The 25,888-nt window shown below is 32.8% G+C and overlaps 3 protein-coding genes and 1 long non-coding RNA gene across 7 annotated transcripts in view; 1 reads left to right on the top strand and 3 right to left on the bottom strand.

The window, feature by feature from the left end:
- Positions 1–2,854: 2,854 nt before the first annotated feature.
- LOC149487263 (uncharacterized) lies at positions 2,855–6,555 on the bottom strand. The gene is made up of 2 exons (XM_089697557.1): positions 6,398–6,555; positions 2,855–4,209 (listed from the first exon to the last, which is right to left on the bottom strand). Exons 1-2 carry the CDS (start codon positions 6,419–6,421, stop codon positions 3,031–3,033), a joined length of 1,203 nt encoding a protein of 400 aa, XP_089553683.1. The 5' UTR covers positions 6,422–6,555; the 3' UTR covers positions 2,855–3,030.
- Positions 6,556–8,155: 1,600 nt separating this feature from the next.
- On the top strand, positions 8,156–11,409 carry LOC149487262 (uncharacterized). Its single transcript, XR_016315900.1, has 2 exons — positions 8,156–9,256; positions 11,204–11,409. It is a non-coding gene; the product is annotated as an uncharacterized LOC149487262 (long non-coding RNA).
- On the bottom strand, positions 9,277–17,205 carry LOC149487261 (uncharacterized). Of its 2 annotated transcripts, none has more exons than XM_089697582.1 (6): positions 16,976–17,205; positions 13,542–13,716; positions 12,991–13,149; positions 11,843–12,034; positions 11,191–11,382; positions 9,277–9,957 (listed from the first exon to the last, which is right to left on the bottom strand). In XM_089697582.1, the coding sequence occupies exons 1-6, from the start codon at positions 17,063–17,065 to the stop codon at positions 9,716–9,718; spliced, it is 1,050 nt and encodes a 349-aa protein (XP_089553708.1). In that variant the 5' UTR covers positions 17,066–17,205; the 3' UTR covers positions 9,277–9,715. The 2 variants fall into 2 exon arrangements, with proteins under 2 accessions (XP_089553708.1, XP_089553709.1); XM_089697583.1 differs by having other exon boundaries at positions 13,542–13,680.
- A 1,870-nt stretch (positions 17,206–19,075) lies between these two features.
- Positions 19,076–25,888, bottom strand: part of FucT6 (alpha-(1,6)-fucosyltransferase 8) — a 43,426-nt gene continuing 36,613 nt past the window's right edge. For 2 of the 3 annotated variants that reach the window (XM_089697554.1, XM_089697556.1), the window contains exons 11-14: positions 25,397–25,558; positions 24,358–24,432; positions 20,225–24,025; positions 19,076–19,252 (exon numbers count right to left, since the gene is read on the bottom strand). In XM_089697554.1, coding sequence (XP_089553680.1) covers positions 23,927–24,025; positions 24,358–24,432; positions 25,397–25,558 — 336 coding nt within the window. In that variant the 3' untranslated portion in view covers positions 19,076–19,252; positions 20,225–23,926. Of the gene's footprint in view, positions 19,280–20,224; positions 24,026–24,357; positions 24,433–25,396; positions 25,559–25,888 lie in introns of all 3 variants that reach the window. The other variant, XM_089697555.1, reaches the window with a different exon arrangement.

Below are 25,888 nucleotides of genomic sequence, written 5' to 3'. Positions count from 1 at the left end.
CTAAACTGAGCTAAAAAACTTACGTACCAAATTATTAAAGAAAATCAAGAAATGAAATGCCTAACCTATACCAAATAGTTACTACATATTGTAATTAAAAATTATGATTAGTATATAATATCGAAAATCAAAAAAGAAATGCCTAACTAATTCTACGTAAAATTTCTTTTAAATTATGTCATATTATTTTTTAGGCACCAGGGGGGGGAGAGGAGCAAATTCTATTTCCTTCCTTTCTTAAACGGATGTTTTTAATAATCTATGGTGTAGCCAGTAGCCACTGATCAGCTTAATCGATACTCAGTTTTTATCAAATCCAGAAACAAATCCAAATTAGATCTTTCCTGTCTCACGCACGTAACTAAAGGCTGAAGAGAGAGAGAGCACGTAACTAAACCGTTTAGACGAAGAAAAGTGTATAGAAAAAGGAATAAATAATTTCATAAACTTCCCGACGATCTTTAAAAATAAATTATAACTTTCATTTTTTTCATTCCCACTTTTACCCCTATGTAGGTATAATAAGTGGATGAACCAATTTTGATACACTTTATCTAAGAACCAGCGTCGGAAAATATTCTGCCTAACAAAAAAAACCGCATCTAATTCGGTTTACCTGTTAGCCAGCTACGGTGCCATAGACAGACACACACACACACACACACAGAAATACATAGCGGTCAAACACATAATACCAGTCTTTTTGCGTCGGGGGTTAAAAATATAATACGACATAATTTAAAGGACATTTTATGTGGAAAATTTACCTATACACCAGGGTAGATAATTTTTGAAACAAAAAAAAATCGCAGTAGGATGAAACCCATTAGAAAAGGATATGATAAAAATGTAAGGAAAAATAAATTACGGTCAATCGGAGTTCGGGAAGTGGGAGGGGGGGAGCTTTTAAGAGAAAAAAATGATTTCTCTCGATTTCTCGATAATAATAACACCTGCTAATTTTTTTCTACATATTTTAATTGTACAGACATCACTTTTCCACAATTTTATTATATGTATTGATGATGATGGTTGAGATTATAACACTCTTAGTCCGTTTTAATTTTTATTCACCCGCATCAGTGCCACCTAAAAAATCTTTATATATCGAAATTCGAGCAAAGTTAAGAAAATGAGAAATAAGAGTTCTCAAGGATCGTTAGAGATAAGAGGCTTACTATTGACCGAAAACAACATGTGTTATGCCGAACCTGAAACCGCTTCACAACGAGAATTGCGGCTCACAGCTGACCGCGAACGGCATGTACTATCCTGTGAGACCGAAACCTTCACTGAGGGTATATATAACGTCTCACAGCTGATCGCAAATGGCATATTGTACTATCCCGTGAGACCGAAACCCTCACTGAGAGGGAATTACGTCTCACAGCTGATCACGATCGTCATATTTTATCTCGAGAATTCTGAAACTTTTACTCAATATGAAGACCGTTTGACAAATAATAGGGTGCACCATAATATTATTCGATCTCTCGAAGATGAACATGAGCATAAGCAATGACTAGAGTAGGGACGCGAATATTACCATTATTTGAGACAAGAACGATTAATAAGTTTGTTTAATGAAAGATTAAGAATTGAAACTATTGGCCTCTTTAAACGGACGAATAGCGAGAGGCCCGTCTTATTGCAAACAGATTTCGACATAGTCTTAATGACTTAGAGGTAAACATAGAAGATCAATCTACAAATTCGGTGGTGTGGTCCGACAAAATAATATAAAAGTGGGTTTGCTTATAACCTCACAATTGATTACAGATCATCTTCTGTATAGGCGATATTAACGTAGTATGTTCTTTTTGTAATGCTTTAAAGTGGAGTAAGGAGTCGGCTTTCGTTTGAAGATACGCCGGAACCTTTGAAATCACTACTTTTAAGTTTTAGAGGAACATGTGCAATCTAAACAGTTCTTAGACAATATTAGCTCTTATAGTATTGCGTTTTAAATGATCCTTTGGTGCTCAACAATTATTAGATGCTCCTTTCATTCTTACTTTTAAGATACAAGGTCAAGTTTATCATTTGATAGGATCCCTTTTGCCTGAAGGCCAACCTAAGTTTCTTTAAATATATTTTGTATTCGACTACGACGAATAATCGAATACAAGAAATCAATATTTCTCGAATTTAAAACTGAACTCATTTCACAATTTTAGAACATGTTAATTCATCAGGTTAATCCGTATATATGCGTTTTAAATCGACATTAGAAGCTTTTCCTCAAGATGGTGATATTAATATAAAATTGGTATAAATGCCGATAGACGGAAGTCTATCAGCACTCAGGAATTCCCTGAGCGTGTTATAACGCCCAGGCCGCAGTATTACAATTTTTCCTACAGTAGGGCGACGAATGTATTTTCGCATAGCAACGGAGGGGAACTCGTGGGGGGTAAAGTGACGCGGGCCACGTACCACAAACATGTTTAGTTTGTGGTACCGAGCGCGAAAGAAAGTCGTCGTGTTTTTAGTAAAGTTACTATGTAAACTAACGTAATTTATTACTTAGGTACATATTCTATAATGGTGCGCTCAAACTGTTAATCTACATTTAATTTAGATTATTATTTTAATTACTAAGAAATGTAGAATTTAAATCACATTCATTCATGTTTTCCTCAGATATTCGATGTCTATGATTTTCGATGATTTTAAGATTTTCTTATCAGAGTATTCAATTTTAATGTAGTTAAATTTTATAAGAGACAATTAAGAACATTCAAAAATAAAGTGTCACGTAGGTATTTTTTTTAAACGACGAATGACGAAAAACGACCGAATCGCGGACGAAGTCGCGGGCAACAGCTAGTAGAGAGAAATAAAATACTGCATGTAAAGCTATAAATTTAATAACATAAAAAGTGCATAAGTACATACTTTACAAAATAACTTAAGTGTACAAAGAGTTCGCAAGATGTTTTCTAAATAAAGAATTCAATAAAAATAAACAGGTGTTTCAATCAGTATATTTAATAATGCTGAATATATTCCGACATAATTTAACTTAAACTAATGGATGGAGTGGCCGATGCTGGAGATGCCGTACGAGCCGTACGAGCCCCCGTAGCCGCCGTGGCCGTAGAGACCGCCGCCATAGCCGATGCCGGTGGAGATGCCGGAGCCGTACGACACGCCCGAGCCGTACGAGATGCCGGAACTGATCGCGCCGCCGCTGATCACTCCACCGCTGATAACGCCGCCGCCGATAACGCCACCGCCGATGGCGGACCCGGTGGCGATCGCGCCTGTCGCTACTGGGATGTGTCTGTCGACCACGATGGGCTGGGGCACGGCCACTGGCCTGTCAACTACTACGGGCTGGGGAACGGGTACGGGCCTGTCCACGTGAACGGGAACGGGCACGCTCACTGGCCTGTCGACGTGCACGGGGTAGGGCACGGGCACTTGACGGTCGACGTACACGGGGCGGTCGACGGCCACCTGCTTCTCGACCGTCACTGGGTATGGCACCGGCACGGATACGGGTACTTTGACTGGGTACGGGACTTTCCTCTCGTAGTACACTGGGACTTGGCGAGTGACCTCAACTGGGACTTTGTGGATGACGGGCACGGGCCTGTCGACTGGCACGGGCACGTTCACTCTGTATGGAACGGGGACGGGACGGTCGACGGGTACTTGCACGGGCACTTGGACGGGTACTTGGACGTCACGGGTGATGGTTCTTGTGATGAAGCGGGGAACTTCCTGGCGCAAGATGACTGGGTTGGGTTGAACTGAGACTGATGTTTGCACGGCGGGGGCGGGTGCGACGGCGACTGCGGGCGCGGCGGCGACGGCTACAGCTGGTCCGGCAGCGATGGCTCCACCACCGACGGCGATTCCGGGTCCTCCGACGGCGATACCACCTCCGAGACCGCCTCCGAGACCGCCTCCGAGACCGATTCCACTGCCGACAGCGATTCCACTGCCGATTCCGCTACCGACGGCAATGCCGCTGCCGATTCCAATACCACTGCCGATTCTTACACCGCCGTAACCACCGCCAATACCGATTCCGTGAGACAGGACAGGACCGGATGAGATGTATCCGTGTCCCGTGGAGTAGATGCCTCTCTTCGCGGGCTTTCCAGATGGTTCATCTTTGATTCCATTTTCTAATAGTTCAGATACTTTTTTCTGTTCTATTTCCTTGCTCAGTGATAGAGTACTCCCCAAGAGGAGTACCTGAAAATAGAAAAACAGTGTGTTATTATGATTAGAGATTTAATTTATTCATTCATTAAGAACGATTAAAATGGTTTATTTTTATCAAACCAGTGATCTCATAGCGTAAAACTGAATTTGTTAGTTTCAATGCGCAATCAATTACACTGAGTATGGTTATATTAAAATTTCATGAAAAATAAAGCTAGTATTTATAGATCAATGTCTACCACTAATCGTAGGTCAAGGTGAGGTCCGGGTAAGGTCTGATATTGTGCAGGTGCGGCATAATCATATATCAATCAATGCGGAGTTCTTTATAGCTACAGCAAGCCGAAACCCGATGTATTGAAAATATGTTAATTACCTACGCCCTTTAAAATAAAACTTCTATTCTATTGATTTCCTAGACGTACCTATCTCTTATAATATTATATTTTTTTCAATTGAAAATGTGATTTTTTTATAACTGTGCATACTTTCTTTCTTCTTTAAACAATAGTTCACAACCACTAAGTTAACGATTACAGAGAAAACTGCTACAATGGAGAGCTTACCTACTCTAAAAACTGCATAGCTTTTATAATCAAAATTCACAACATTGCATAAATTACGACACACGTGCCCAAATGGTTATATATAATTATAAAGAATGTTACACTCACAAAAAACACTAAATACAAATATGATATTAAATAATTGACCAGCTAAAGAAATCAAATTTCAAAAATTTAGCGCCATAATGACCGTCATCCGTAATCTAATTGCAGAAAAACATTTCATTAATTTTAATTGTACAAGAATGTTATATTACGCGGAACCCCTGTGGTCATATTTCTTAGCCCTTAAGGTCTAGAAATGTCGTTAAAGTAGTCTACCAATTTATGAAGTTGTTTCATATACATTTGACAAACGTAAGCTCTCTTGTGTAATATGTAAGCTGACTTTTTAATTGAAAATGTTTGTTTTTTTAATATTAGAGATCTAAGCTCACGATAGGAAATATTTTTAGTAATTAAAACTTACTATTACTTAAATTAAAAAGGCGAGGTGTTTTTTTGTGGCAGAATTTAGCTAACTAATATTGGCACCTAACCCTTGCTGAAACTCATTTTGCCGTTGTTTAAGATAAAAATAGTTTCCTTTGTATATTTCCATTTACCTACCGTTAAGTGCCTAAATAGCCTAATTATCGATTGTATAAAATATTGTCTTCTTATTCGATAAAGGTTTTAACTTTTTGGTTATCTTACGATTCGCTAACAATTATTTACACCTCATATTTTTCTTATTATAGAGCAAAGCAGATATCTATTACTTGTTTACGACTTGAAAAGTTTACAAACACATAACAAAAACAAGCCCTATTAAAATTGAGTAACTAGACTATGACGCATTTAGGGCAAAAGTCCGCACATAATTTTAAAGCACCATCCGGCAGCTATATGCAGCTACGGGCGCGCGAAGGATATTGCGAAACTAAGGATTTTAGAGTTTATTTCATCAGTTATGCCTAGGCATGTATGACATAAATATGTTGTTTCATTAACTGTCGTATTTATTTTTCTATAATTAGAACTGTCATCCGAGAAATAGATTACACAGTGAATAATTGGTTAACTACGTGTTTGAGACTTTGCAGGGTTTAAAATGTTGATGATTTATTGCTTGCTGATTATTATATTGCATTGGTATGAATAAAATTGACATATTTTGATTTGGGGACCAGGGATTTTAGTTTTACCTCCCATGAATAGCGATAGAACCAATGTATTATAACAATTTGCTATTTCACATAATGTAAACATTTGATTGTGTTACATAATATACTTTTTGGGAAATTAAAGTCGAATAGCAATCAAAACTAAGAATTCGACACCATGAATTATATTTTTACACCTTAAAATTCATTGTTATATCAAAATTATATATTAAATGCGTGTCTCAATAAATGGTGTTATTATGACTCTGCTGATCAACTTTAACACAAATTGTTAATAGAACCTTTGCTTAGAACGTGTTATTATTTATAACTTCGATGATTAACTCGATTAAAAATTGTCAAAAAAGCTTTTGCTTAGAAAGTGTTATTATGACTCTATGAATTAACTGTTCCAAAAATTGTTAATAGGATCTAATTTCTCCTCCACAAACGATGTGGAACATCTCATCAGATGAAACTGTTAGTCCGTCCACCATGAATACTTACCATAAATAAATGAATAGCTGCCATTTCTTAAATGTATCCTTAATACTATCGAATCACATTTGTCGCCGTGTGCCGGCTTGTAATCAGTCTGCTGCAAGGAGTGTGCTCTCAGGCTTTATATACTTTAAGTGAGTTCATGTTTCGTGTACTGGTCCGAGCCTTAAATGTAACAGTTATTGACCTGCGTCTAGTATTAGTGACGTTCGTCTGGACTTATTTTTGTTGGTACATGTTGGAGGAATGTTTTGGGAATCATAATTGGGAGATATAGATGATAGAGCATAATTTAGAAGAATAAATTGTGTTCATACTTCCTTATTTCTTTAATTACTTTAACATATTAAATTATTATTACATATAAATGCAAGAAAAACTAAGCATAATTAAACATTTTCATTACTTTATGCAACGTAAATATAAAGATGATCGTTTAATTCTACAGCGCAGTTGTAAGCTTTTAAATCGTGTAGAGCGAAGAGCGCTACGACGAATCTATTGTCATGAAGCGTAGCATCAATACTACGACTGATGCGGTATTTTCAATATAATGAAGTTAATATAGTCTATTTTTTTTTCAATTTAAGTGTTAATAATGCAATATTTAAAGCATTTTGTTAACTGTTTACAAAATATTGACTTAAATACGGCACATATACACAGCTAAAAATCTGATGTTCTAAGTGGTTCTAATATGAAATATGGTAAGTACATCATAAAGATACAAGTTTTGTATATTTGGATATTGGAGTCAATCTACAAAACGACCGATTTAGAATTTTATGTAGTTTAAAGAATTTCAAAGCATCTAATACCTTGCTTATGATCATGAAAACTAAAGAAACCATAATGCATCCTTACAGCAATGGTTTATAATTCATAATATCAATAATTATTCACACAACGTATTGTAGTCTAGAAGCCGAGAATGCAGGTTCAATATAGTATAGTATTAAATAGTTCAGATCATGTTTATCACACAAAAAAAGTCGTTCGTGTCGAAGATATAAATAAGTATATTATAGCAAATAAATAAATAATCATTTATTTTATTTATTTATTTATTTTGGACTAGTCATATCAGAAAGAATATAAGATCTTACACTTCGAACCATATATTATGATAAACGACTACATTATTAATATATATTTTATATACTTATTACCATTACAGTGCAGTTTTTTCAATATATAGCATATTCACCACGACACAGTAGACAATAATTGCAAGAAAGAAGAAGTCCAAAGTCGGTTCTAATTTTTTTAAGATTGGGTATTCCTCTCTACGAGATCTTCATTATCTGTCATCGTGTAGAACCTTTCCTAGTGCGTGTGTGACCCAATTCCTAACGAAACATGTTCGACTCCTGCATACTGGTTTCTGAATCTCGCAAACAGCAAATTATGCCGCTATGTACAAACGTAATAAATGGTGTGAAGATATTAAATCCGTGTATTAATTTAAATTTTTAATAAATTGCGTTCCGACCTGCAAAAACATCATGTAAGATTTATATCGGTCACTATTAAGAATTCTAGTTTTAATTCCCTTGCATATGTTACTGCATTTGGCCAATACCTAACCTGACCGTAAATTTATTCAACAAATCAAGTGTAAACAGAAAAAAAGATTAAATTTTCGATTACTTTAAGTTTTAACATAATCGGACTAATTTGGTTGGAGATTGGCTTAAAAAGTTGTAAAGGCCAAGTAGGGCAGGTCGGATGCCGTTAATGGCAAAAACTAATAGACCGCGCCCCTGATAATCTTGCATTTATACAAATGTAGAGTCTTGAGAGCGTGACTAAGTGTTGAAGTGCATGTGAGAATAGTCTTTTGATCAGCTACTAAGTTATTAAATATCTGTTTTATTGTATTGAATTGTACAACTAAAATGTACACAATTAAGGCGCAGTCAGTTCACGTGGAATTGGGACTGCACTGCGCATAAGTAGAGCTATCCACTAGGGACTAGCGTGTAGTAGTATAGTAATACATTTAGTTATCTTGATCTAGGGCTGAGTTTATGTTATGTGGTTTTATGGTACAGTAAATTGTAAGTGCAGTCATTAGCATTCACTGGGCTTCCTATTTTTAGCTGACCAAATTTAATCCAATGAATCTGCTTAAGTTTCTTTAAAAATAACTATGAATGTAAAAGGACTATAGGCTGAATCGAAAAGTAGGAATTTGTACTATTTTTATATTAATTTGAAAAGCAGCAACACATAATTAAAGGATTAGGAGCAAATTCATTAGACGTGTAAAGATGATGCATATTACAGAATTGTTAGAAAATTGATAGCAAATTATTGAATAAATTATTGATAGCAATTTCAGATGTGTATGATGGCAGATGTGTGAACAATTTATTCATTTACTTGCCATATATCTTCCAACTCCATACCTTAGATCTAGATCGAATTAAAATCTTAGTAAAAATCGTGTAATCTTACATCAGTTAAATCATGCTTCATTACAGATGCCTAGGTTTCTCAAGTATGCACTAGATTACGTATCAATACTTTATGTCGTTAGATAAGGTTAAAACAATTTTATCAAGCTGTTTTTTATATCATGTAGAAGAGATTTCAGGTAGGTTTATTGCGGAGTAAAATCGTGGATAGAATAATAGACTAGCTTACAGTGAACAAACATGAAGTTTTATATTCATTTATGTGTATCTATTAGCACAGACTAATAATAATATACTACGTATACAACTATTAGGTACAATTTTAAGAGAAACACATTCTTTATCCTTAGGAATGGCATAGCAAACAATAATAATTAATTATTATTACTTAAACTTATTTAAAAATTCTACATTAATTTAAAAATTTCGAACCGTGTGTAATGAGGTAAGTAACAAAAACACAGATATATTTTAAATACTTAGTTTATTATAAAAATCTTATAATTTACAAATAAATACTTAAAACTACAGTGAGTAATAATTTAAGTCAGTCAAAATTTATTAAATCATTATTACAAAATGTCGTACACAATGCTCTACATACACACAATAAATAGGAAATCATCAAATATAATTCAAAGCAAAGATATACTACATTTTTTAAATGCACTTTGATGAATCAATAATTTAAACTAGTCACCAATGCAATGGCACCAATAAACAGCATTAAATAGGAAATATTAAAATATTGTACATAGCTCACTTTCTAGAATGGACTGTTTTCGGTTTACAAATCCATATCTAATAATTTTAGTGAGAAGTTATATGGGACTTCAACAGATTCTTAAAGAAAAATAAGTTAATATTGTTCCACTAAACCCTATAACTGAATAATTGTCACAGCTTATTCAGTCTCATTATCATCACTGCCTTCGTCTTCTTTTGTAGTAGTTTCATTATCTGTGGCAGCTTCTGTAGCAGTATCTGTGACGTTAGTAGTAGTGCTACTTTCTGGAACGTTCTCGCAATGTTTCCCGCTCACTCCGGGAGGGCATTGACACCTGAAGAAGCCGTCACCGGACTCTAGGGACTGGCATTTCCCACCGTTTTTACATGTGTCAGGATTGTTTTCGCAGTAATTTAGTTCTGAAACGATCAATATTGTTTTATTACAAAGGATTTTCTTGTATTTAGAATACTTTCAATTTAATTATAAAATGGTTATTTTACATTTTAAATCAATTTTATCAAATACTTTGAGTTGTATTTCTAATTTTCACGTCTAGGTAAATGCTATGATATGAATTTATGTGGCCATTTAAATAAATTCTCACATGATTGAAAACGGGATAGTTATGATAATATTGAAATTACTCCATTTTCGCATCAAAATGGCGTCCAGCTGTCAATAATTATGATCGCTCTTTATATGGTTATGTAAGTACGAAGCAACACCGCTCTCATTTGAAAGTATGTATGGGCTGGTCTAGCTGAGATCTATTTAATTTATCCATAAAAGCTGCTTAACATGGTAATTAATTTCATTGATATTATTTCCATTGAAAAAGGTCTTATGTATGTAACTTGTTTTTTTTTACGAATTTTACCTAGAGCTAGACAATTAACGTACCTTACTTTCGAAATTGTAAGATTTTTTTACAAATAAATCTTTAATATATATAAATGAATCGCAAAATGTGTTGGGAAGCGCATAACTCGAGAACGGCTGAACCGATTTCGATAATTTTTTTTTATTATATTCCTTGAAGTACGAGGATGGTTTTTATGTAGAGAAAACGTAAATATGTACCACGGGCGAAGCCGGGCCGGACCGCTAGTTAAAAATAAAAAAATCTAGCTAGTTTCATTTATTGGTTTTTTACTTGACGACTATGTTTTGAAACCAGTTAATACCTCAATCAATTAACGTAATTAATTATAAAAGAATGAGAGCACTAGCGCATAATTAAAGTAATAAAACGCGATTTATGTTTTAATCAAATAGTTAAGTTAAGACTAAGAAATTAACAATTTGTAATTTCTTCTCAGCTAATAAATTATGTTTAAGTCTCGTAAATTGAATGTATCTGTAGTTTGTTAGAATTTAGGTAAAATTTAAACATACCATGTATTAATATGTTTTAGTTCAATTTGATATAATTATTATATCAAATATAAAAAAAACAGTAGCCATTTACCATACAATCGCTAGGGTTTGCGTGAGTTGTTACGATTCATCCAAAAACGATATGTTTAACTAATGTAGGTAAACATATCGCGGTACTTTATCCGAAAAGTTTCTTAAAAAGCTCTTGAATTACTATTATCTAAATCATCTTCTGGTAATTTTTATAGAGCTTTATCTGAAATATATTTCACCTTCATCGCACAGCATGCCGCCCCAGCCCTTCTTGCAGATGCACTCCCAGGGCCGGTTGCAGGTGCCGTGCACGCAGCCCGGGTAGCGATGGCACTGCGCGCAGTTGGCGCCCGTCCACCCGACCTTGCAGCGGCACTCGCCTGGCCGTCTGCAGTAGCCGCGCTCCCCGTGGCAGCCGGGTGCGCAGATTGCTGCAATTTTTGTTTATTTTAGGGCAAAAGGTTTAGAATACCTATAGTATAATAGAAAATAAACAATATGATGGGAAATAGAGTGTTTTATTGCGTTGCTAACCTATAAGTATGAAAACAAAAAAATAAGAATCACGATAACTGAGTGGTCGGAATTTCGTCTAGATGACTTAAAAAATGCTAGTTAATTAAATATGCGTTTTAGGTATTTTTGTCAATTTTAAATAGATATAGGTATGCAATATGCATGTTATAATTGCCGAAACTTAGCTGTATTTAACGCAATTCAGGCATCGTGCCTGAATTGCGTTAAATACAGCTAATGTCGTTCGAATTTGAATAATATTAAGGAATATAATTGATTATTAAACTGTTATTCTTTCTTTACAACAAACAATAGAGTTAACAAAGTCTAAGTAAACCAATTACAAAATTAGTAGGAATAAACTTGGCTACTCACGCGTCTGACACAACAATCCGGTATACCCAGGCAGGCATTTACACTCTAGCGGCTTGTCACAATACCCATGCTGGCAGCCCGGCAGCGGCTGGCAGGCGCGGCACGTGGGGCCCGCCCAGCCGAGTCGGCAGCGGCACTCGCCGGGGGACTCGCAGAACCCGCGCGTGGCGTGGCAGTCGGAGCGGCACATGGCTGGAAATAAGAAAGTCTTTGTTATACATGTCATAATTCTATGTTGCTAGGTTGGAAAGAAACAAGAGCTATTTGTTGTAGGGTATACTTTTCTAATATATTATGTTTAGGAGGCAATAAGAAAAAACTACTTAATTACTAAAGTAATAGTAGGAGCAAACGTTTTTTCTTTCTTTCTTTCAACATGCAAATAAAACAGATCTTAAGGAGTTATTGATTTGGACATGGTGCTAAAATTGGTTTGTAAATTCAGTAATCACAATCTATCTATACTTATAATAAATCTGTAGAGAGGCCAATTCTGTACATGAAATATATTTAAAAAAAAGCTATGAAGGGGTGATAAGGGATCGCTACTGATGCCAAAAATGCAATCAGTAAAATTTTTGTCTGTCTGTCTGTCTGTCTGTCTGTCTGTCTGTCTGTCTGTATATTCGTTATAGAAACAAAAACTACACGACGGATTTTAACCAAATTTGCCACAATTATTCTTCATACTCCTGGGCAGGTTATAGTAAAAGAATCATGTAAATCGGTGTAGAAACACCAAAGTTATACATGAAATACGCTATAAGTCATCGCGCGTGAATACAGAATCATGCAGCCATAAGGATTATTTTTGTGTATCAATTGCCGCGTTCGACGCGCTTCGCGGCGGGAGCTATAAAAAGGCGGCGGGTCTGCACCCGTTTCGCGTTGTCATGGCATCACGTGTGAACGGCTGAACCGATTTCGATAATTCTTTTCTATTATATTCATTGAAGTACGAGGATGGTTCTTATGTAGAGAAAACGTAAATATGTACCACGGGCGAAGCCGGGGCGGACCGCTAGTAGATAATAAAAAACCAAATAGCAAAAATTAATTTGCAATTTTTATCTTTCTGATCATAGAGTTTCTAAACATAAATGTAATTTATACCTATTACTTACATACTTAGAATTGAATCAACTTACGTTCAGAGCAGAAGATTCCATCCCATCCTTCCCGGCAAATGCACTCAAAGGACACATTGCAGTACCCGTGCTGACAGCCAGGTAACGGTATGCATTTGTTGCACCTCTCTCCATAGAAACCTAGTTTGCAGCGACATTCTCCCGGCCGCTTGCAGTATCCTGTAATAATGCTTATATTAATAAGGAACACACTAATTCGAGATATCCTGTAGTTTTTCAGTAAATAAAATAAATCATGATGATTTTCAGAACAATTACAACAGGTTTCATGCTATCTACATCGACACTTTCTCTTCTTAGAACAATGACTGAATTTTTTTCGTATGCTTGTAATAGAGAAACTCGAGAGCTTAACTAATTTTGATCATTCTTCCGTCAGTAGAAAGCTACACTTTATTACATTATCTTTAAATATTACCGGACTGAGCCAATTTACGATAAGGTTTAGTATTTTGATTTCTTCAGATTGGTTTTTCTTTCAATTCATTTGCAGAAGATAACACTATCAATTATTATCATCATAACACAATTAAATACATAAAGATACTTGCCTTGCAACGGATCGCAGCCCTTCCTACAAATGGGCACATCACACAGATCCCCTTGCCACCCAGGCAGGCACTTCGGCTCCCCCTTATCATCACACACGTAGTGGCTGTGCTCGCTCTGCACTGCTGGCAGCTCGCAGGCCTGAACACTCTTCTCGTATAGAGCCACAGTGGACGGCTACAGTACATTGTGCGTTAACAGCGTGCAAAACAGTTTGGTTAGGGACATGTATGTGTAAGTATAGTAGGTTGATTCGTGCAAGAAGAAAGTTTAGGTTTCCATTCTGAGGTGAACTTTATTTTTGTGCTAGAAAGTATAGTAATAACATTCTGCGTACCAATGAAATAACTTGGTAAAATGGTGTGCATGCAATATGACATAGAAAAACAAGACATGGTTTAGCACAATGGTTGAGGTTTGAAACAGTAGTTGGGTATATTTCAGGTGAAGTTACTGATAATAAAGTGGTTTGATAACAAATGTAAATAGATAAAGTAATTTGTTTGACGACCTAATTTTTCTATATATAGGTCCAGTGCGCTTAGAAAAGTTACTTTGTATTCAACATTGAGATATCATTGAAATGCATGCATGATATTAATTATATTGAGAGTAGTATACGTCGCAACTTGCAGTACAATTTACATAACAAGAAGGAAACATACACAACAACATACAAAAACTGAGACTTTCAAGCTTCGATAAGTGAGAAACATGCTTACATGTAGTTACTGATACAAACAAAAAAGCACACAGGTGGGTAATTAGATCAACAGTCCAATGAATTCATGTGATTAAATCGATTATATATTAATGACATGCAAACGCAAACAGTTGCGAAATACTATCCTAGATCTCGATATATCGAACGAAATTTTAGCTGAGAAAATACGTGTTTGGGTATAGAAAAACTCCTTTAAAGATTCTCTTATAGATTTCCTTATTTGTGGGAATTCTAGATCATAAACTGGATTAAATTATTTACTTTAAAGTGTGGAGATTACAGTTATTTGTTTATTTTTATTATAAGTAGTTATTGGCACAAATTACTTTAAAAAAATAAATATAACTTTATTACTTACATATAATAACATATTGTAGGATATATTATATCCAGTACTATGTACATATTTTTATAGCATGGCTTTCTTTTACTTAATTATGTTTTTGTCCTGTTGCCTAAATGATTGTGACCGTGATAAGACATACCTACCTATATTGTTTTAATTATGAAGTCAGTTAAATTGAATAGAACTATTTGCCAGTATGGTTAGTAACACTACGTATCAATTAAAGTACAAAATACGTATCAATTACTGAGTAATTATATCTGACATGTATCATAAAAATGTATAACTGCAGTTATTAAAAACTTGTATTATTAGTTTTCGAAACATTAATTACCCAGGTCCAATCTTAACAAACACGCTTGCAAACAAAACAAGAGTCGTGACTAAAATAGTAGAGCTTTAAAAGAAGAGAACATTTATCACGAATGCTATTCAAACATAACAAAGACGTATTCTTATTCATTTAAAAATGATACTCCTTTCATCCTATCAGGACGTTGAGTCACTACTTTCTAATATCTTGAGAAAGCGCGAGAAAGTATGCCGGAGTAAGGAGAAAATAACGCAAACATTCGACGATCAAAATGTGCTAAGGTGACAAAATGCATGTTAATTTGCATATGCTTTGTGGTTATACGAGATATGCAACGAAATTGTTGTGTTGGACTTTTGCGTGTTTAAAGGCGAAACACGAAATACCTTTGTGTAAGCTGTTTTTTTGACAGGAGCTTAGCTTGCAAATATTTTTAATAACATCACATTTCTTTCGATTAAAAAAAATATGTAAATGCTACATTATTAAATATTGATATGTAGTATTAATCTCTATTTGCTATGCAAAATCTTAATTAATATTCCTCTCATAAATACCCACAAAGTTCACAGCAATAATTTTCATGAAAATATAGAGTTTTTTTTTATTCTTCATGTTTAGTGTTTATAAACTTCTTAATACATGGGTTATTATTTCAGGTAACTTTTAAGTAGGTAAGCAGTTTCTATACCTATAGGTATCTAGTAACTAATCAACAAAAAATATATTTTGAATTAAAATTTATAACAGTTTATTGACGCTCGAGTGATATTTCTGATAACTTAAGTTTCCACAACATCGAAAAATAAAGATACCTATAAAGATATTTTTAAACGTTCTTATTTTGGTATTGTTATCAAACAAACAAACAGTTTTACTTTCGATTGTTGTACGTGTAACAGAATCGAAAGTTATCCTTAATCCATTTTTGGGCTGATGCACCTGATCAGAATTTATTATAACAATTGTTTTATATAACGTATGATATCACAATACCATATATTCGATCGATTAGGTATGCGAAATATTGAAAATTTTATTATACAATCGGTAAAATAAATAACTAAGTAAGCAAATTCTACCATTTTATATCAAAATCTACACAATAATGTAGAATCTGTGTTAATTTGAATAATGCGTATTATGTAAAAATACGGAATATGTGAATAAAAATCTCTATTATAATGAAATAATTGAAAATTTTACTGAAATTTTAAAAACTTAACTAGGGCAATTCTTATGACCTATAATTACTTATAATTTATATCGACCACATAACTGTTGGAAAGCCGTTTATCCAGAGAGGAGCCGGATTGAGGAAAACGGTGTATTTAATTATTATTTACTAACTGTGCCCCGCGGTTTTACCCGCAATACTCCGCTCCTATTGGTGATTGATGATACGTAGCTTAGAGCCTTCCTCAATGTCGAACAGATTATTTTTTCAAATCGGAACCATGGTTCCTGAGATTAAGCGTTCAACTAAACAAATTTAGTATTTACTAAATAAACAGTAACAGTTAATAATTAATTCTTTGAAGTCTACGCGTTTCTTGGTCCTTGGAAAGTAACTAATTTATGTTAGGACATCAGTAAAAAACTGAAAATGTTTCACCATACACGTATTTCCTTTCAACTTGAATTCATTTACATATTATCTACAAGATTTCAAATGTAACACCGGAAAACTACTAACACGGATAACACGAATTAAATTTGATTTCCTTTCCATGAAATAAGAAAATTGCAGCTTATTTAAAAGTGCAAAGTATGTGCTATGCAATTATTTCTTATAATTTATAACATATTTTTATACAAAAAATTAGAGCATTTAATCTTATAAAATCTTTATATGTTGCTCGTATTTTCAACATCTACTTATTAACCGACTTCAAAAAAAAGGAGGAGGATTTTATTTTAAAATTTAATATCTTATCATAATAAAATATCTAATCTATCTAAATTGCAAGTTCTTTCAAACATAGTTATTCCTACTTATAATTTTGGTTTGTTGATTAATTATTAACATAATATTAAAACTATTGAAACTCACCTGTTTCTTCCATTTCGGCAAAACGTATTTAGCCGGTACCACAATCGGCATAATACACGATATTATCACAAATATAATAATATTCTTCATTATTGCTCCATAAAGGACGCCACGGTGCAAATTCTTAGCGCCTTTTGAAAAATGAATGCAAATTTTGCATATGCTTTCAAACGGTTATCAACACGACTGCTCGCTACCCGGTACTGTTATGCTGTGTTATTGAACTTGACTGAGAGAAACTACTTTCGCCGAGACTTTTACATGGCTATAAAGAGAGCTGATTTGGGGACGAGCGGTCAATAAAAATAAAAGCAATAAAACGCCGTGTGAATTATGTGGAGATATTATTGATTTTGCAATAATTAATATTATAATTATCTTATATTGGTAGGTACTTACCTTGGAAGATGTTGAATTTAATTGAAATGTAATTATGTTATGCTTATGAAAACTTATCCCTGAAAAAAAAACTACATGAAATTTCACTTTAAATGTAAGATTGGTTCAAAATTGCAAAACGAAAAATACTGAAATTCTAAATAAGAAAGAAATGCAAACCATAAACTCAGATGCCTTAAATTAATATCGCATGATTACCAACAATAATTTTTAACACTAATTATAATATTGAAATAAGTAATAAATAATTACGTTAAGTTTATTCTTTGCGTGATTGCCCATCATACAAACCGAATTTCCGAAATATGAAAAATTTATTAATACATAGTTATATATTATAATACATAATAATCATTTATTGTACTCAGGTACAATAACCATTAACATTTAAATTACTTGAATATAAAAGATGAATTGATACAGTACAAAATATAAAACCTGTATCGAACATAATTTCATAATAGATAGTCTATACGTGGTCTATACTTTGCTTTAAGACTGAGGTATAATTTAATCCAATAAGAAAACGATTAAAATTAACATTAAAACAGAACCTCAAACTTCTTAAATAAATAATAACACAAAAACGCGTTTCTCGCAGCCCCAACGTCACCACAGATTAATATCTCGAAAAGCGAATGCAACTTGACCCAGTTTCCGTGATTTCTTTAAACCGATCGCGATGTAAAAACATTTTAACACAATGTAGATGCCCTCCTTTCTTAATTAGCCTATTTATAGCCTTCATTCAACTGTCGCTGAATTTTTAAATGCTTTTGTATATAAGCTCTTTAAAAATGTAAAGACGATTCATGTTTGTGTTAACTGCTAATTAAATAATAGAAAACTAGTTATGTACTTATCGTAGTTTACTTTTGATAAAAAAAAATTGTTTAGGTTTTCTTCATAGTCATCGGCTGTGTCCACATTTGTTGTTTTTAAAAATAATTAGAAGTGAAATAGTAATTCATTTGACAATTAAAAATCGCCAATTAAATGAGCCAAAACTATTTCACCGTAAATAGCAATATATGACTCAATATCCGCGTCCGTACATTGCTATATTGAAATTCTTAATCGTATGAATTATTAAAATTGCATACTTTATACTTAAAAACTTGTTAGTTACTGTAAAAGCGCTCAATTACGATTAAACGGCAGGTAAATACCAATTTTGGTGAATGTATTTGAGTATAAATTAGTTTTTGTTCCTATCACTTACCTAAGCTTAATAAAGCTTTAACGAATTATTTGATTCTGTATGTTATCAATTTCATGTTTATTTTCGATACTAGCTTAATTAAAATATATGATACTCGTTTCCTCGTATAGGATTTCAACATGAAATGAAAAATTTACAGGAATAAATAGGTCGATAAGAATAGTGTAGTTTTCTACTTTTACTTTTTCATTATAGCTGATAATTCGTTATCTTGATCTTTAAATCTGTGAGTAAAATAATATAGATTCAACAAGGCTTCACAGAGAGCTTTAAAGTGGTCACATTGCAAAATAATTAGGTACTGGATCCTTTAGTTCGATCTGTCTGTTGATGTATGACCACTTAGTAATATTTTAGCACAGCAGAACGAAAATGTTTTTTCAGACCTTTTAAATCAGTCCCTTGATTAGGCAACAGTAGTAGGTCCGAGGTATTTTCCTCGATGTATTTTAAATATAAAATGGAAATAAAACACAGAATAGCTTAAAATACTTATATATTACTTTCATTTTATATACATTAATACAATATAAAGCTATATACACACAGTTTAGGTCCATATTCGACAGTTATTAAACTTCGTAACATTAACGTTCAGTAAAAATGTATACATCACTGCTATAAGGCTGAGGTTATACGATTAATTCGACGCAAGACTGGGTTATTTATAGTGTCCGACCGAACTTTCGGTTTCGGTTTCGGTTTCGGCCGAGTTTCGGCCAAAAATCAAGTTTCGGCCGCAGTTTCGGTTTCGGCCAAAATCGGCCGAAACTTTTGCCGAAACCGAAACTTATTTCGCAAGTTCAGTGAACTTAGTTCACACACGTTCACGCTCGCCTAACTTCGTTTTCCTCGGCAACGCTTTGACGGACGCTGTCAAAACGTTGGTTGACCCACGCTGGTGGAAACAATTTTTGATTATCTATGTTGAGATTGGAACTGGGTGTAATAGTAATTAATAATTATTATTTTTATATAAGAGGTACCTAAAAGAGACTGATTATTCTTCTAAAGTCTTCTAAGTACAAATACCAATCCAAAGTATTAAAGACTCTTTAATAAAGAGAAAGATCTCAAAATACCAAAACTTAAGTATTTAAAGTAACAGTAACAATTATTGATTTGATTTAGATGACTGATTTTACTGAGAACTTAATTTGAAAAAGTAATAAAAATTAAAATTGTTATTATTAGATTTGATTTGAAAAATATTATTTTTTTATTTTATATTAAACTAGCGGTCCGCCCCGGCTTCGCCCGTGGTACATGTTTACGTTTTCTCTACATAAGAACCATCCTCGTACTTCAAGGAATATAATAAAAAAAGAATTATCGAAATCGGTTCAGCCGTTCTCGAGTTATGCGCTTACCAACACATTTTGCGATTCATTTTTATATATAAAGAAGAAGATAAATGATTACAACAAATTTAATATACTATGTTTTCATTTCATGCCCTAATTAAGGCAAAATAATAGGTAAAATGCACCAAAGTTCAGTATTTTTAGAAATTTCATACTTGACCACGTGAGTTTCGGTTTCGGTTTCGGTTTCGGCCGAAACTGAAGCCACGGCCGAACATTCGGTTTCGGTTTCGGTTTCGGCCTGGAAACCAGTTTCGGTCGGACACTAGTTATTTACCTACTATAATTATATAAAACTATAAACAAACAATTAATATCATAACAGAAAGTACACAAAATTAACAATTACCCTTTAAATATTATATGAATGATTTAAATGAACGTGATTATTTAATAATGATACAAAAAAATTGGCACATAAAACATAATACAAGTGGTATTACTAATCATGCAAAAGTATAATCTAAAAAAAGTATACTCATCATAATTGAAATATTGAAAATTGATTGAAGTTTCAAGAAATTGATTTTTCCTCGACTTATAATTCATTTAAAAACTTATGAACGTATGATATCGCTGTATTAAATGATTTAATTTGATTTATTACTTCTTTTTTTTTAACGACAAAATGGAAACAGATAACGAACACACACTAAGAATACGTAACTAAATATTATTCACAGAACCAAAAAAAAATTGAGTATAGGCCCATGCATTTTTTCTATGTTTGAGTTTTTGTTTTTACCCAGTCCCACTAAAAGTTATATTCGACTATACGAGATTATTTCCATACAATAATAAATAATAATTATCACTATTATGACAATATGTGCATTATTTAAATACCCTCTTACATTGTTTGTCTCACTTGCAAGATTTCATCTCTACATATTTTTTAAATGAAGAAAAAAAATGTGTGCGTGTACTAGTGTACACAGTAAGAAGTGAAACTTCTTTATGACCTTATTTTTAAAAAAAAAAAATACTATATGCAACTTTACAGAAATACGTCGAATCACGTGTGGTAGGGATAAGAAAAAGATGGCGCGTAACGGAAAAATGTCACGCGTAACTAAAAAATGTTACACTAAATTTTTTTTCCAACCCCGATAAAGAAGTTTCACTTCAAAAATACGTTATTAAGGTATAATAAGCAACTAGAATCACAATCACGGTCAAAAACTGTCAGATGCAAAACTCTGCCTTTGCCTATATTCGGCAGAGTTTCTGATTCATTGATTTAATAGACTTTGAACATTACTGTCAAGAAATAAGATGTTTATTTCAATGTTGCTCGGACACTTTTAGACGTCCTCTTAAAAGGCGTTTGTGAGTCTAGTTTATATTTCGTTAAATAAAACGTAAATACATTGCAGATGCAGAGTAATGTTGGATTCTATTGAAAGATTATATAATATTAACGGCCGGTTACACAATTTCTGATTAGGCTTCTGTTTAACTCATCTGTCAGATAAAATAACCAACAGTTTATAAAATTGTATGACAAAATGTATACACTATGGTCAAAAGCTTTATGTTATTCTCTGTTTAGATTATCTAATAGATAGATAGATAATATCTATCTATCTGACCGGCTAAACAAACACATCTAGACATTGTAAAACTGACTATCTTGTCAATAATTACAAAAACAATAATTTTTAAAACATGATTAAACAATTCATATTTCAATTATTTTTTTATAACATAAATAATAAAAAATATGAACAAATATTCTGCTATCGCTTACTTAAGGCGACGCATTAATTCCTAAAAATCTCAAAATGCAGATCATTGAGCTCAAATACGGTTTAAAACACGATTTTTTTTATGTTATATACATATATTTTGCGACTTGGTAAATTATTGTTATTCTAGAAAAAAAATATACTACTAAATTAGGAAGCTATACAAAAAATGCTATCATTTGTTAGTTTGTTAAAATAATAAAGTTAATAAACGTCCCTAGGAAATAAATAGATATTTGCTCTCTTTCTACTGAAAGAGGTTTACAAAACATGAGTTTCTTTAAGATTCTAATCAGATTTGGAAATTTAAATATGGAATTCTACATTTTGACTATGGAATGTAGTTCAAAATTGGAACGGGTGAGATTCGATTCTTTGAATTGAGAAACGATCTTATAATTAAACTAAAATACGTGCACCGAATGACGACTTCGCCTTAAATTATTATTTGTGATTTATACACTACAAATGTAAATGTGAAATAATACGAATACACTCACACAACTACATTTGCCACTACATTAACGTATCACACTCAAATTCATTATTTAATTTGCATTATGTATTATTTATGAAAGAAAAAATAACTGTAATATTCAATTACCGATTTTTAAAACATTTAACATTCAGTTTTTGTATGTTTTTCAATATTTTGAAAATATACACAATGCAAATCAAAGCTAACATTTTTAAACTATATATGTATACAATATAAACTAAAATTAAACATGATTCAAAAACATTAGCTACATAATGAAAATGTGAAAATCCTCTAAAATACATAATAATAACATAATACATATAACATTAATTTAAATCTACATAAGGCAATAACGACTTATTGGTCTTAAAGCGATGAATACGTCATATGACAAAAAGAAAGAGAAAAAAGATTGTGTGAGATATGAGTGTGAATGAAATAGCAATATATTTTTCGCATATTTTTCAAGATTGTGTTTGTTATAAAAAATACATATTGCTATATGTATAATGGAGACTATATTTTGCAAATTAACAAAACTACATCGAAATCATTAAAGCCGTTTATAAACCATTTTAAGTGCATTTTCCAGGGTTTAAGATGTTAAATGGAAAAGTTACAATTGATTAACGTCCTAAAGCTATATTAAACAAAAGTAAATGATTGTAAAAGATAATCTTTATACAGAGTTACTTGTGATTGATGTAAAATTTGTATTTAACAACCTAGAAGTAGTCAGAAACATCGAAAGGGTAAATTGTCGTGAGATTTTTTGTTTAACACCTACTTGTGGTAGAAAACAAAGTGTAGACAAGCTCCACAAGAGAAACGTCAAAAAGTGGCTAATTAGCCACATTTTACTTCAGTTGTCTCTTTTTCACTCACAACAGGTGAATCATGCCATCTCACTTTGACGTCATAGTCGTGTATGCGTTAGTGTGCCGTGTTTGAAGATCTAATGTAGTGTTGGTAACCTATCTACACCTTTTTACATATAATAAAATATATACCTATTTTACATATATAAAAATAGTGTTTATGAGTTATCAAAAAAAGGCTAATATATTATTTTCAAATGTGATACTTTCTGAAGGTAAAGCGTGTGTCTGGCAACATGAACTACATACACCTATAAATCACATACATAGTATTATCGTCACGTTGTAAAAAACTGATTTAAAATTTCATTAAATGCTTTTTGCATACACATAAATTACTTATTTTATTTGCAGCAATTACAGCTAAGTCTTATCCGAATAAATTCAATATTTAATAATATTAACAACAAGTTGGGTTTAATCGGCTACATGTACAGTCGGCGACAAAATACTTCACTATTATATTTATGTTTAAGCTTAATAATTATCTAGTGAACCTTTATAAAATTGTACATTTGTTGGTTTAAACTTATTTTATATCAAAATGATGTGCGTATACAAATTACTGTTAATTTCAAGCCATTTAAAATTTAAAAATCCGTTAAAATGCGTTTAAAATGTATTCCAATACAATTAAAACTTACCATTTAAATACGATTCCTGGATACAAAAGTATATTATTTTCTTCAATTATTACAGAATAAACATTGATACAAACATTACTGATACATTTTAAAATACCACCAAGCAAATACAGATACAATTAAATTAATAATCTCACTGCATATTATCATTTCATAATAAATACATTATTTAATTAAAAGCAATTTTATCGCCGACTGTACTAATGAACATCTCCCTATAAGTCGTTCCGTCGTTCTTTGTCTACCTGCTTGTACTCTGGGAACGGGTAGAGCACTAAATGATCAGCTGTTTTGTACCATGGGATTAGGCCGTTCTGAAATAGATACAAAATATTATTTTGCTTCATTCGAACATATAAATATGTTATCATTTTTATTACGGTTGCTTTCAATTTAAAAAAAATAGAGAATTATTGAATCATTTAATATGTTACAAAATAATCTTAGTTACATTGGTTAACCACTGTTCTTATGGTATTCTAATAGACGGCGTTGATGCAATAGAATTGTATATTTTTTAACCGACTTCATATAAAATATTATTGTTTTTAATATTTAGTATTTACAAAAATTTGATTTTAAGACAGTCACCATGAATTATATTAATAAAGTCCTAATGAAAAAATATAAGGAAAGTATAACTCACCTGATTAGTTCTTTTATTGGTCCCTCGTCCGAATCCATTCCAGTGATTGCCCGCTATACCGATTAAATCACCTTCCTGTACAACAATATTATTTTATAAATATGAGTACTAATTTATACTAAAAATACTAACAACATAGCAATTAGCAGATAAATAATTCTGCAAAAGGATAATACCAACTGTTTAAATTTTAAAATAACTAAATGTTATAGAAAGTGGCAGCTGCATGTGAAAATGAACCTTGAAATCTAGGACCCTGGGTAGTTAATCCAATGCAAAAGCGCGAGCGAAGTGTTGCTACTTACGATAAAATATTAAACATTCACGTGTCGTTGATGATACAACAAACATATGGTAAAGAACTTTTCCATATTTTATTTCGACGAGCAAATATTTATATGAGAAATCATCATTAACATTATTTGATTGAAGAATGCAATAGCAATGGTTTATTTTTGAGTCAGAATTTTTAGTCAGTCTGTAATCTTAAAATACTATCATTTCTTTTAAAAAATGAAGTAATGTTTTCTTTCATAATATTTGCAATCTTTTTCTCCGTGGCCCATACAAACTTTCAACTGTGTATATTTATGTTAACTAACTATCCTGGCAAATTTTGTCCTTCCTTTCTCTTATCACTTAGGAGTATGAAAATAGATGTTTTCGGAAAATCGGCATCCAACATTTCATGGGTATCAGTTAAGCCGTTTTGGAGGAATTTCATTTCAAACACCGGACATGATTATTTTATATACCTAAATTTTCAGATTTAAATTTTCCAGCCCAAATAGATAAAAAATCGGCATGCAAATATAATAAAAAAGACGGGTTGCACTCCGAGAGTGCCGGCAGAAGTGAAAACTTGATTATTAACGTTGAGCATGTTTGATATTTTGGAATGTTATACGTCTTACGCTTTTTCGATCAGGTCACGTGTCCTGACGCGAGTTTAAGATTTTATACCCATTACAGAAAAAGTGTTCAACGCCGCTAAAGAAGTTTTCACTTCAAAAAATCAATGTATATTTATATATCTCACCTGTAACGCAATCTCGTTAGGCTCGCTAGGCACGTGCGGCAGCAGCGCGCGGCGGTCGTGCGCGTTCTGCCCGCCGAAGTAATAGATATCGTCCAATGATTGGAACGCGAGCGACGCGTCCAAGCGGTTCGTCTGCATCATCTCGTAGGCTACGCGACCCACCTGTTTGTAATCAATTACGATATAATAAATAATAGTGGTAATAATAAATTTAGGTATAAAACTACCATTTTAAAAACGAATGTTAATTGTCCGTATTTGACAGTTGACATTTGAATGTTATCGTGTAATATTTATTGGACGGATAAGTTTTATTCAAGCATTGAAAAATCGGCCCTTAATGTGACTATACAAATAACATGTCATAAATCTTCTTCTTCTTCTTCTTCTTCTTATATATAAAAATGAATCGCAAAATGTGTTGGTAAGCGCATAACTCGAGAACGGCTGAACCGATTTCGATAATTCTTTTTTTATTGTATTCCTTGAAGT

The sequence above is a fragment of the Colias philodice genome, chromosome 7 (assembly GCF_061535455.1).
Source record: "Colias philodice isolate Cphi_HAF_F1 chromosome 7, ilColPhil1 Martin Lab GWU primary, whole genome shotgun sequence".
NCBI lineage: Eukaryota > Metazoa > Arthropoda > Insecta > Lepidoptera > Pieridae > Colias > Colias philodice.
The sequence above is the reverse complement of the archived record's forward strand: the minus strand, read 5'-3'. Positions and strand labels throughout refer to the sequence as shown.